The 13,833-nt window shown below is 39.6% G+C and overlaps 1 protein-coding gene across 5 annotated transcripts in view; it reads right to left on the bottom strand.

The window, feature by feature from the left end:
- Positions 1-13,833, bottom strand: part of pak1 (p21 protein (Cdc42/Rac)-activated kinase 1) — a 77,710-nt gene that overhangs the window by 33,569 nt on the left and 30,308 nt on the right. For 4 of the 5 annotated variants that reach the window (XM_046073900.1, XM_046073899.1, XM_046073901.1 and 1 more), the window contains one exon: positions 3,211-3,430. In XM_046073900.1, the coding sequence (XP_045929856.1) occupies positions 3,211-3,403 (193 nt within the window). In that variant the 5' untranslated portion in view covers positions 3,404-3,430. Of the gene's footprint in view, positions 1-2,257; positions 2,334-3,210; positions 3,431-13,833 lie in introns of those variants that run through there. The other variant, XM_046073903.1, reaches the window with a different exon arrangement.

Here is a 13,833-nt window from a genome sequence, read left to right as displayed (position 1 = left end):
TTGTGGCTTGTCAATATCCATTTTTACAATTTTCAGTCTTTTTTATGATTTGCATTCAACAGTGGTGTCCTCCATTAAGTACCCTTTGGCTCAAACAACGACGTTGCGATCTCACAGTGATGTAGCTTGACCTTGGAGTTCACCTCTAATGTCTGTGGAAGTTGTTATAGGCTCATTGGTTACCATGCGTATTATTCTACTCTTCCATTTGTTATCAGTTTGGCTACAGTCCCGTGGACCTTAAACCTCTGAATAATATGTGAAACTGAAGTCAAAGGAACATCAAGCTGCTTAGTGTCACGGATTTGTATGGTGAAGCAGGTAGTAGGTTGGAGGACCCAGATGCAGGACACGAAAGCCAGCAGGAACAGTTCAGAAGGGTTTTAATAAGCAAACAAAAGACGAGCACACTTACAAACAGAGTGGCTGATTGACTGAGTCCAAAAACAAAGGCTGTCCAACAGAAATCCAAAAGGGTGAAAACCAGAATCCAAAAATGAGCAGGGTAACAGGGAGACACGGCGAGTAAGGCTGAAGACACGAGAACAAACTGCAACACTGGGTGACAATAAACAATGACCCGACAAGGACAAGACAGAAACACCAGGTATATATACACACACAGGGACTAACGAGCAGGGCGGGAGCAACACAGGTGAAAGACATGAGACTAATGAGGCACAGGCAGGGAGAGAGAGCAGGGGAAAACAGAGACAGACATGCAGAGGGATCACTGGGGTAACAGACATGACAAGGGTTAACAAACACTAGACGACAGACAAGACAGACCCCCAAAACCCAACATACTATAAGGAAAATACTAACTAAAAAGTGCAACACAAAGAATGGCTGTCCGGCAGAGTGTGACACTTAGAGATGGTCTTATAGCCTTTACCTTTAACATGCTTGTCTATAATTTACTTTCTAACCTCCTGAAACAGCTCTCTCCTTAGCTTTCTGTGGTCCATACTCAGTATACGTGATACCAAACAGCACAGTGACTACTTTTCACCATTTAAATAGGCAGACAGACTGATTACAAGTTTGAAGACACCTGTGATGCTAATTGCAGGACACACCTTAGTTTAAAATGTCCCCATCTTATTTCCAAACTTTTCTAGGGCTGGGCAATATGGCCAAAAATGTTATCACGATAAAAACATTTCATATAATTCAATATTGATAATTATCACGATATATTTCAAATCATTATTTCTTTCAAGTTTAAAGGCTGATTTTGGCTCCTTAGTGAAAATTGAAGAAACTAGATGGTTAATTGTGTGGTTAAACTTTTCTTTATGGTCAGAATGTGACAAACACTTGATGCCAAACAGTGGATCACTTAACAAATCTGAGGTAAAACATTCAAAACTATTATGATAAAATCTTTTTTTAACAATTATTAGTAAATCTTTTTATAATAATAATAAATATTTTAATAGAAATATTAAGTGCTAATTTGTTTGTGATTCAAATTAATTAAACCAAATATTTATTGACGATATACTGAACATTTATTATCTTGACATTGAGGAAGATTATACTGTGATAATTATCATTATTGTTTTATATCCCAGTCCTAATCTTTTCTAGGGGTACCATCATTTTTGTCCAGGCCAGTTTCATTAGTTTGTTTTTTTAAATGATTCTCTTGACCCACAATTCAGAAGCAAAATCTGATTTCCGTCAGTAAATTTTCTGTAAATTTTTATTTATTATTACTTTTGTCAGTTTCAAGTTATTTCAGAGACCATTGAAGTTTTTCAATGACATTAACGGAAGGGTACCAACAATTTTGTCCACGTCTGTATCTGCCTGTACTTGTTGATATAACACTGCTGTTAAAAAAAGGATTGTTTTTGTCTTTTGGCCACTTAAATGACAGTTAATCCAACAGCTGATATTTTAAACTGTATTTATTGTTTCTGTGTAGCTCAGAAAAAGAATATTTATGGCTCAGAAGGCTAAAGGTTGCTGCCAATTTGTGCTACAAGGATTAAACAATACTGTATCAGTTATATAATAACCATTAGAGCAGAGGCTCATTCAAGATGTGAGATGTGCCTCCCTTGAGAGTTAAGGGCAGGTCTGTGACATACAGCTCATGGAGGCAATTAAGATTCAAGAAAAAATAAGCAAGTTTTCTATTCCAGGAGGATCACAGCCTAAAAGTACAGGAGCTCAACCAAAACATCGGAAATATGATGAACAGTACCCTAAACTTTTATACAAGTATAAAGGGGCTCAAATGACTCACCGCAGCCTCAGTGTGTGGTTTGTAAAGTACTACGTTATGATAGCAATGCAACCTGTGCCACTTGGAGACCAAACATGCTGAGCTGGATGCACTTGGAGGAGAGGGGAGAGTGGTGGAGGAGTTCAATAAGGTGAATCTGAAGACAACCAAGGCCTCATAACGAGTTACACCTTTCATTTCAGAGGAGGACCCACAGTGTTAGACTTTTAGAGTTAGCATGGCTTAACACCAAAGCAAAGCAGTGTCAGACCCACATTAAACCAACAAATTAAACCCAGATCAACATGTGTTGGCCCAACCAAACACAGGTTTATGTGCTTATAAGTAAAAGCTCCTGAATTTTGGTTCAGAAGTGGAGCTGTATAAAGTGCTTATCCACAGTCAGTGAACCTGTGTACTGCTGTGTACAGGGTCGGCAGCAAAAGCTGTGGCTACATGCACTAAATCAAGACATAAACACTCAAGATGGAGCATTGAGACAACTCTGCCTTTGCAGTGATCACTTCTATGAAGAGGACTATGTAAAACCACGGCCAATTAAACTTGCTGAAGAGCACTTCTGTACCCAGCCATCCGGTAAGATACAAATAAGTTCACTTGTTCAGGTTCTGGCATTTAATACTCTCAGATGTCTCTTCTATATGTAAACACTTCTACCATCACATAATTTTATGGTTTCAGTTTCGCTGCAATCTTCTCCCACAAAATGCTAAAAAAACAAACAATAATTTCTACTAAGGATGTTCAAGGTTATTTTGTGGCTGAATTACTTTTCATCCCCCGTAGCTGGATGTTAGGTATGCCAGAAATACCGTTCAAATAAGTGATGCAATAGTTTATTATTTTTAAAACCATCCTATGTATGTTTACACACTGTTAATAAATGAGTCGAAATGCTTTGCTCAAGGAAAACGATCACACACACGCTGTCACACAGTCATCTCAGGACTCACTCTTATCGCCTCCTCCGGTTAGGATGAATCGGATCGAGCGGTCTTTCTTCTTCTTGTCTTCTGGGTTTGGTGGGAGGGGCTTGGAGCCGTGGTTGAGGGGGGCGGGATCCTTGTTGCTGGAGCCAATCATGGTGCTAGTGTTCCTCATGGGCGGAGCTGGGGGCTTGTCCTCGACCTCCCCATTATCAGACATCTTCAGCTAGGCTGCAGCCGGCTGCTCCTGCACAGAGACACACCAAACAGAGGAGGCAGGGTGAGCGGCAAGAAAATCTACCAATCACAGAAGAACATTCAGCAGTTAAAATAAGGACTAACTGATAAAAAACAAAAAAAACAAAAACATTTCCCATATGGAAATAAGTGCTGCTAATAACATTACTGATTATTTTTTGGAATATGTAAAAACAAAAGTGTCTCCCTCAGATGACTTATTAAGACTGTAGAATTACTTGCACTTTCAAGTGTAGTAAGCGATTATAATCCAATACAAGAAATTTTCCACATTTCAGTTAATATTGCCTCAAGGTCCGCAAGCTGTCCGTGTGTGTACGCTGAAAAAAATCCGGTGTTTGGACTTAAAGTGCCCGCACCCCGCCACCCAACACTATTCCAGCTGTTCCAGCCATGATTTGTGTGTCAGGTAAAGTTGCCCCCAGACATTCAGCTTATTTTAAAGTTAAATGTTACTGATTAATCAGGCCATTATCTGGCATTTTGAGAGAATATCTGCATCTGCAATTGAAAAACACATTTCGGCCCGCCACTAGTATTTGTCCTGGAATTAGATTTCTCCAGAATCGTATATCCCACCTTTAATAAATAACTTTAACCAGGAATCAATTGTTGGGTTTTGACTAATCAATTAATGTCAGCATTATTAGCAGCTATGTCGACTTTGTTAGCATTCACAATTAAATTTCCTAATAACTAACATCTGTTTCGGCAGCTTTTCATGCCATCATGCATCAAGAAAAACCCTCTCTCAAAAATAAGGATATTAAGGATATTGGTACAAAGTTGGTTGAATATTAATCTGTAAATTCAAATACATTAGTTATTATTATTATTAGTTATTTTATAGCACAAATGATATGAAATACACATATTATTTTGTTTTCTTTATCAGAAACTTAAAGTCGAAGCTGCAGAAAGAAGGAAAGATCAAACTAAGAGTTTCCATTTGCTCAGAGAGGCCTGTTTGATCTACAAACACTTAGCTGACTAAACCATGGTGTGTGTGTGTGTGTGTGCGTATGCGTGTCCACTGACTCAGACCTAAATGTTGTGAGAAGATGACACACGTGCTCAAAGCACACACACACACACACACACACACACACACACACACACACTTGGGTAAGTACAACATAAGGCGGGCAAACAGGGGACATTTTAATGACTGGTTTTATAACACCACCCTTACATAAAAATACACACTATCACAGACTGCAAGGTAACCTGCTCTGCTAAATGCTCCAGTGGACAGAGTCACATGAGGACAATCTATTTGGGTTAGAGGTACACAATACACACACACACACACACACACACAAGAGATGTTGATGATTCATAAATCTATTAATCCCCATGAAGATTTGTCAAGATTATTTTGACGGACTGGTCCCTGCAGAAGTTTTCAGCAGTTGACCAAAATCCAGGTTAAAGTACCTTTAATGTGCACAGGTAACCTGTACCATGGTTTCATGACATTACTCCTCTGAACTCTGAGATTTTCCCATGATGCACAAGTCAGCAGAACCAGATCTATTCTGGTATTCATGAGTTTCCTCTTGCCACAGGTCGGTCTGCTATCTTCCAGTAAAACCAAACATTTGTAAGATATACTGGTATTTCCTGAATGCCCACAATAATACTTTTTTTTTTTCAACCAAGCTAGTCAGGGAGGGAATGAAGGTCTGACCTGGACAAGCAAAGAAAGTACATTCTTGTTATTTGTGCAGATAGGAGCTTCGTCAGTACCTTCCTGTGTTCACTTTCTTGCTCCCGCGCCTTGCACATCTAACCAATGAGAAGAGTCAACGTTCTCATGTGGCTTTTAGTGTGAAAAGAAACTGAACCAAGGGGAAAATGTTTACAGGCTGATCCACTCATTTAGATCAGAGCAAACAAACTATAGGTTAGAAAACACCTGAGATATCCTGACTTTTAGTCCCTAGTGTGGGTCGAGCTCTATAAACACTGGATCCTACATTTCCCATAATGCAACTTAGTACTGTAGCATTCTTTAAGGCTTACAAAGCAAAAATAACTTCTAATAACATCATCAAAGGTTATTTTCCAAGACTTGAGGATATCATGTAACTGCACAAGACTAAAAGACCACTAAGAAAACTTACAGAAAGCTTGTGTCTGTGTAGTTGGAGTTCCAATCAACCAAATTAACTACCAGCTGTCTCTTTCTATATGTCGGGGAGTTTATTCTCATAAAACTTCACCAATGTGTGAACAGTTTACATCAATGGTAAAACCTCCTACTGAGCTTTGATCAGCAACTGCTCTGTTTACAGGGGTGTAATAGCACCATGCACATGATCCCTTCCACCACATGAAAAAATTAACAGGAAGATTTAAAATAAATGAATAAACGTCTCCTTCAGGTGACTGGAAGCAATTACTATAATTTATTAGCAGATGTACTACTGTCCTTAGGCAAGGGGAGTTAGGCTTCATGCTAAAGTTATAAGTTATAAGCAGAGAAATGACCATCACTTTTTCAGAAGCAAACAAGATGAGAGCTAAAATACAATAAACACTGTTTACATAGACTAGAAAGAAGAATAGACAGAAAAGCAAGCAGAGACAGCTTCCTTCTGTGCCTAAACCTTTAAGGAGATTAAAACTAAAAGGGTGAAAAGTAGAGATGAAGTGTTCACCTCACAGATTCAACCTTAACAAATTAATTTCCCCTCACAAGGCAGCAGGTAGATCTTACCTTAGCAGAGAGAGAGAGACACGTTTACAGCTTCAAGTTGATCCAGAAAGAAACAACAATTTAAAAAGGAAAGAAACAACTCTGTATGAAGAGAAAATGTTGGCCCGACTGAAAGTTAAAAAGCAGAGTGACTGAGAGTGCAAGGTACCAAAAGCCTTTTGACCAACCCTGCCTCCCATAGAAGGAGATGTGACACAGCATGATGTCACAAGGTGAATCACATGAGGAACTAGGAAATACGGGAATTACAGCAAACACACACACACTCAAACACATGCACATAGAGATACTTTGATAACTAAACTTAAAACCCTGAGCACACAAAGACACACAGCTGTTTATTGTGTCTGCTGGGTAAAAAGACACACACACACACTATGTGGCGTCACACATACAAACAATCACTGTTTACATGGAAGTGATTGCCCCTTTGTTGTCTATTGATCTAAAACACACACACACACACACACATAATTACTGAAACTGAATCACAGCCTTAAACCACCTTTACGTCCTAAAATAGCTTCTTTAAAAAGAACCTCACAGTAACATTATAAATCTTTGTCTTTAACACTCACGCACACACACGACAGCAGAGGTCTCATATTCAGACACCGCTGTCAGTTTCAGCAGAGCCCTGTTATCAAACAAACCCACACACTGTCTGCTACACACAGACCTTAAAAGGATGACTAAACAAGCTCCACAAAAGTCAGAGGGTTTTCCTAACTAGACAAAGACTATGTGATTAAAACAAGATGCAGCCATCTTTTTCTAAAGGCACTAAACCCTACTCGTTTCCCCCAGACCTTTGACCCTTCATCATAATTTTGTGCCATCACTGACAGGAGTAGTGTTGCACATGTGGTTCCACAGAGCGCGGAGCTGATCGCAATCAGATCACCAGACGAGCCGCAGCGTGTTTCAGAAGCATCCCAGAATCAGCTCTCCGCTACGCTCCAAAGAAAATACGCGGCTAGTCTATTTTTAACGAAAGCCGAGTCAAGCTGCACAGCACAGATCGAACTGGACAGGAATAAAGAATCAATTTTCAAAATAAAACACCCTGCGTGGACTCCCAACTTATAGCAACAAGAAACACAATGAAAACAGACAAAAAGACCATTTAACTACATAGACTACTTGCCCATGGTATAAGCACACAAATCAGCATCCAAAAAGACTAGAGCTACACCAAAATAACAGTGGCTGTGATTGGATAAGTCGTTACTTTACTCAGTGAATATATTAAATTCAATCATTAACCATGTGTTGTCTTTGACAAAAACAAAGTGTTACAGAACTGTGTAAGATAAGAAAATGGGCAAAATGGGCTATGTTTATTATCTTAACATATGGCCCTCAGAAGTATCAGTGTCAGTGCAGTAAGTTAATTAATCAGAATAGCTTATTGTGATTGTGTTTTGTAATAATGATCTATGAAAAATACTAGGAAATTAAGGCAATAAGTCACAGCCGAAGCAGCACCAAGCATCTCTATCATCCTGCTGCTAGCATCCAATCACAAAGACATGTCGAAGTAACGCGTACTAGTCAATCACAGCGCAGTCAGGCAGGACTTGGGCGTGGAAAAAAAACCTGTAACTTTACAGTAAATGATGGTCGGGGTTAGCTAGTCACCATAAATCATATTTCACACTAAATTATTTCTTTGATACACATTTAGCATATAATCCATTCCACTTTATTTCTATAGCACATTTTACAAACACAAAGTTACCAAAGTGCTGCACAGAAGACTCAAACATACAAAACAATTAATATAAAATTTTATAAAAACAAAATAAGAGCATCAGGTTTAAATACTAAAATACAGTAAAACAATAAAAGACATCAGAGGACCACACAACTCACGCGGAGTTAAAAGCCAAAGAATAAAAATGTGTAGTGGCTGTTCGGACTTAGGTCCAACCACAGAAAAGGCCCTGTCCCCCCCGAGTTTTAAGTCTTGTCATGGGGACCGCAAGCTGGAGCTGGCCCTCTGACCTCAGTGACCGCGCTGGCGTATAAATTTGGATGAGGTCCGAGATATATGTTGGGGCCAGTCCATTCACAGCTTTAAAAACAAACAAAATCTTAAAATCAATCCTAAAACGAACAGGAAGCTTTTTGGTTCCTGTTAAAAGACGTGCTGCAGAATTTTGGACTAACTGTAAGCGTGAAAGTGCGTTGTGATTTATACCGATATAACGTGCATTACAGTAGTCTAAACGAGAAGAAATAAAAGCATGTGTAGCTTGTTCAACAAAAAAGGGACACAGGATAAGAACTTGTGTCTTATAACGCAAACCTATTCATTTGAAAAGCTGCTGCATCAAATACAACCTGACAAAAAGCAGCACAGCAACCAAGGATCAACAACATCAAACAACACAAAGCAACAGTCTTTGTTTACTGTGCAGAGATAGACACACAGTTCATGTTCATGTGTGGGACTGTCTGACTGATGAGAAAATATCACAGTGTCAGAGACCAAATATGATATCTAGAATTACAACACACACACACACACACACACACACACACACACACACACACACAGGATGATTACACTGTGTCTCGGTGAGTCACAAATTGTTGGAGCCGCCATGGCCGACCAATCCATTTCCTACCTGACAACTTTCTAAGTTTTCATCTCCTCCTCTATGCTTCTCTTCCTCTCCCTTTCCTCGCTGCCTTATGTCTGTGAAGATTCTTAGTCATCCAGGTCACAGTTACCCAAGAGGGGGTGCAACTGGACGTGGTTGAAGATCCTCGAAGATTGTGATTCCCTATGTGTCTGGATTATCAGCGAAACTCTGGAGGATTTTCAACAAACACCACATACAGAATCCAAACACAAGAAGAGTCATCTGGTGGATGCTGTCCCATGCAGTGAGGACTGCACTACAATCACTACACAAACGCATGACTCAACACAGAAGGGCCAACTCCTTCAGACTCAGCAGTTTGCCTACATCTGAAGGATAAAGGGACACACACACTCTTTCAATGACAGGGAGAACAGATGGTTTGAAAGGGGAGTCAAAGTAGCTATTTACACCAGAATAGAGAGACCATCTCTCAACAGGGAATTATGGCAAAGATGGAACTTATCCCCACTTACAATGCTGTCCTTTCATCTCTTCCCAGGAGACTGAACAAACACTGACATTTGGCTTCACGTGACAATATCAATAATTAGCTACATATCACTCTAATGACCACAATGACTGTTGTTTCTAGAGCTGCAACAATTAGTCGATAATTGTCAACTATTAAATTAATCGCCAACATTCTTCATAATCTGTTAATAATTTTTTAAAGAAAATAAGTTGAGATTTTCAGACTTCCGCTTCTATATTTTCTGGTTTATTTACTCCTCTATGACAGTAAACTGAAAATATTTGGGTTGTGGACAAAACAAGACTTTTGAGTGGCGTCCTCTTGGCCTTTGGAAAACACAGAAAATGAAAAAAAATTTCAATCAGACACTTTATAGACCATATAACTAATCGATTAATCATGAAAATGACCGACAGATTAAACTCTAATGAAATTAATCGTTAGTTGCAGCCCTAGTCATTGAAACATCCAGGAGCAGTAACGAACCAAGCGGTATCCATCACCTTGATAACGACCCCAAAGAGGTTAAATAGCTGGGACTCCCTGCCAGTCAGTCAGAACTGAAGAAGCCTCTTCTAAGGCGAAAGGTCTTTGAGGATCTTCCATAAAGTCCAATTGCCCTTTTTTTGCTTCACCCATCTCTCCCTTTCCATCTTTCTAAACTAAAGTCAGTTTCCACCAATTTGGTCTTAACCATGTTTTCTTCTTCTCTCCGTCTACTCTGACCTAACGTCATTTCACCCTTTGTCTCCCTCACTCAGCCTCTCTTTAAAAAAAAAAAAAAAATCTTTATCGAGTTTAACAATAAAAAAAAAAAAACCAGACATGACAATAACATAAATTTACAGTAAAATGGAAATAAAATAAAGTGCTCAAAGATATCAGTGTCGATAATAGCGAGTCTGTGAGCGCCTCTCCTATGTTCTCTGCTCCCCATCATAGTGAATCATGTCTGAACAGTTTCTCTGACCCACATTTCTCTGAAGCGTCAGCCAGAGAAACTGAGACTCTCTGCAGCTCTGAATCTAATTGTTATTTACGTCCAACAACACAGCATAACAACATGTAAACACAACATCTGACATATTACCACCATTTAAAATAGTTATGGTAAATATTTCAAGATGACAGTTGCTCATTTCCACTACCAGCAGCAACATTAGAGTCTAATATTCACTCTCCTTTTAGCTCTTCTTTGGTCTCTATTAACTGCTGAGGGCTTTTACGTTGTTTGAGTGCTGAGCAGGTAGAAGACAGTGGGTATCAAAACATTTCTGATTGTTAGGATCGACTCGAGACATCTCTACTGAACACGAGCGGCCGGCTGTTGATGGAAACGAGGTTGATGAACATTTATGATAAAAAACACTCATATGAACTGCGGGAAACTGCAGAGACGCCAGGTGATAATTCTGTGTGTTTTAAATTACAGATTAATTTGATCAAAAATATTTATTAGTGTACCTTTAAAAATGGAGAATCGCTCAGTTCATATTTTATCCTCTCATGTCTTCATCACAACAGCTCAGTAGCAGACTTCAAAACCTGATATCTGAGGACGGCCCAGTAACCATAGAAGAATTTGTTTATGAATGTGTTTGTGTTTGCTCTCCTAATGTGTCCATTAGTCATATGGGCATTTCAAAAGACACAAGAGGCCAATCAATAGTCAAAACAGCACACACACACACTATCTGATCACTGATCTAACGATATCACCCCCCCATCACAATTAATATCAAAACATGTTCATGTACAGAGACTCACACACACACACACACACACACACACACACACACACACACACCTTAAGAGACAGTTGCCATTAAATGTCAGCACTTCCTGGAAATGCCATGTCAGCCTCTGCAGCCACGTTTACTGGAACTCTCACACACAAAACCATCAGTGCATACATTAACCCTCTCCGACACACACACACACAAGTGCATGTCATTGCATTTTAAATACAGTGCAGTCTCTACTATCTCCTCCTGCACTGAATATTTTTATTCCCGCTGTCCTCACAGAAAATCTGAAATGCTTGTTGAATAGCCAAAACATTGCTTCAGTATTTAGTTTTACACAATACACCATCACTTGCAACTGGTTAAGAGCCTGATCAGTTAAGATTTTATGATGCATCCTGAAGGCTTATTTCCCCCCCCTACTTCTTTACATGGTATTTGTCCTCTGCCCATTTTTCAAGACAAACCAGTTAGAAGCTATGTTAAAGTTGGGTTTGTTGAATTATGTAAAAGCTCCAGCAGAACCAATAAAGCACAAATACCACTGAGCCATTGAAATGATTATTATTGAATTATTTCATAAGAGAAAAAAACATTAACATATTTGTGAAAGTATTAACACCAGCCACATGAATGTCTCTGATGTCCCCTGTGCACATTTGCCAACATGCAGTCTGTAGAGGTATGTTCCAGCCTTTAGATGGATAAAATACTTAATGGATTCAAAATGGAACGAGTCAAGTGTAAATGCAACTATGAGGCATTAGAGATGGACTACGGACCTCCTCAAGAGGTGGTCCAAAATGCCTTCTAGTAGTTCAATCTATCGGACAGATTCGACAAATATCAATTACCAGAATATTAACGGCAGCTATTTTGATAATAAATAAATAATTTAAATAATTTGTCAAGCACATGTGCCAAATGTTTGATGGTTTCAGTCTCTCAAATATGACACTTTGCTGGTTTTCCTCGTCTTCCATTGCACATAGCGAATGTCTTTGGGTCTCGGTCCTCGTCCCCTAGCAGATTAATTGTTAATAAAAATAATTTTGCAGCCATAGACTGGAGAGCGTTACAACATATGTGGATTTTATCTCTACGGAGACACGTGAAGCGACAAATATAAACTGTCCCACTTGTTTCTGATAGCTATTAAAAGGTGGGGCATGCAATTCTGGAGAAATCGGTTACTATGGCAAATACCACGATATAGAGCAACAAAGCAAGTAATGTAACTAACATTAGCCAGGTTGTGGGTTAGCAAATTATCACTACAGTTGCTGCTGTGAAGCTAACATGTAGAGAGGACAAGATGGTCCCAGCTCCAAAACAGTGATACTCACAACTCTCCTGCTGCTATAGCTAACTTCACAACAACAGCATGTCTCAAAGTAAGCTGAATGTTGCCTGACACGGAAATTGGCACTACATTCCCCTGTGCTGCTGTGCCAATTGAGATTACCCTGCAGGGGATCAATAAAAGGAACATCTTATCTTAACTTATCTTGTGGCTGAGTACAAACACCAGGTTTTCTTTATGCACACAACAAGAACGGAAAGCTAGCAGAGGGTGAGGAGATATAAGCTGAAATTGACAAAAAGATGTGTGCTGGATTAGAATTCAGCCTTTATTTATGGTATATTTGTACACATACACGCATTAAAACATTTAGCTGAGGTTGTAGACCCAGCAGAAGGGGATCCGCCCCCCAGTTGTAGCCCAGGAGAGTTCAGTGTCTCTGGGCATGGCGAGGCCACGGAGCTGTTGCCTACTTCTGGAGGACCCGCTGTTACAACACAGACACTCAACTCTGTGGGATGCTCAGTACACACATAACAATAATAGCCTCTGTGTGTTTGTGTGTGTGGAGTGAGACAGGAGATAAATAAGAGGGACATTAACAGGAAGAGACAAAGAGGAAAAAGAGACAGATGAAAGGAGAGTCAGACAAAAACACAACAAAAGAACAAAAGAGGAAGAAAGATGAGGCGTCAACTGCATCGGATTTCTTCTGAACACTGGAGACCCTGTAACAGCAGCGTGAAGCGGAGACACACATAGACTGAACAGGTTCGACCGATCATGACAAGGAAAGACCAGAGAAGAAAGCGATGAGGAGAGATCAAATTTTCAGCCGTCAGCAGTCGACTTCAGCATCATGTCGTCATGTTAATGAGATGAACCCCAAGGCCCAGACTTCAAATGTATATTTTAACATATTTTACAGACCAGACATGTATATATGGATACATGTGCAAAATACCACACACACACACACAGAATCTATTTTCAAGTTCAAATGCACACACACGAACACACACACCCCAACCACACCCATTACAATTTGGGTCTTTGAAGTTACAACCTCGGGAGAGTCCCTGGTTTACACTGTTCATCCTGACTGTTCTTCTGCATTCAAGAAATGTTTAGTCTTCATTTGGATATAAAACTGTATTCGCTCTTTATTGCAGTTTATTAACTTTTCTCTTCACGCTGCTTTGCTTCAGGATACATTACTAAAATAATTTTAAACTTTTCTCATTGTCGACACATTATTAAGACAAGTACTGTGTGTGTATGCTAAGCATGATATCTCTTCTTCCTCTGAGCCATAGAGCTCCATTGTTGTCCAAAAACTATTAAAAAGCACCTCAGTGAGCCTCACTGCTGCACTGGGTGACATGTTCCTCATACCAGTCCTACATACACTGTCCTGCTGCAGCCCTAACTACTCACTAGTGCACCAAATGTGGATTCATCCGTCGCTGAAAAAAGTCCCCAGCAAACACACCATT

This window comes from Micropterus dolomieu, linkage group LG17 (assembly GCF_021292245.1).
Source record: "Micropterus dolomieu isolate WLL.071019.BEF.003 ecotype Adirondacks linkage group LG17, ASM2129224v1, whole genome shotgun sequence".
Classification (NCBI taxonomy): domain Eukaryota; kingdom Metazoa; phylum Chordata; class Actinopteri; order Centrarchiformes; family Centrarchidae; genus Micropterus; species Micropterus dolomieu.
This window is presented reverse-complemented; position numbering and strand designations above follow the sequence as displayed.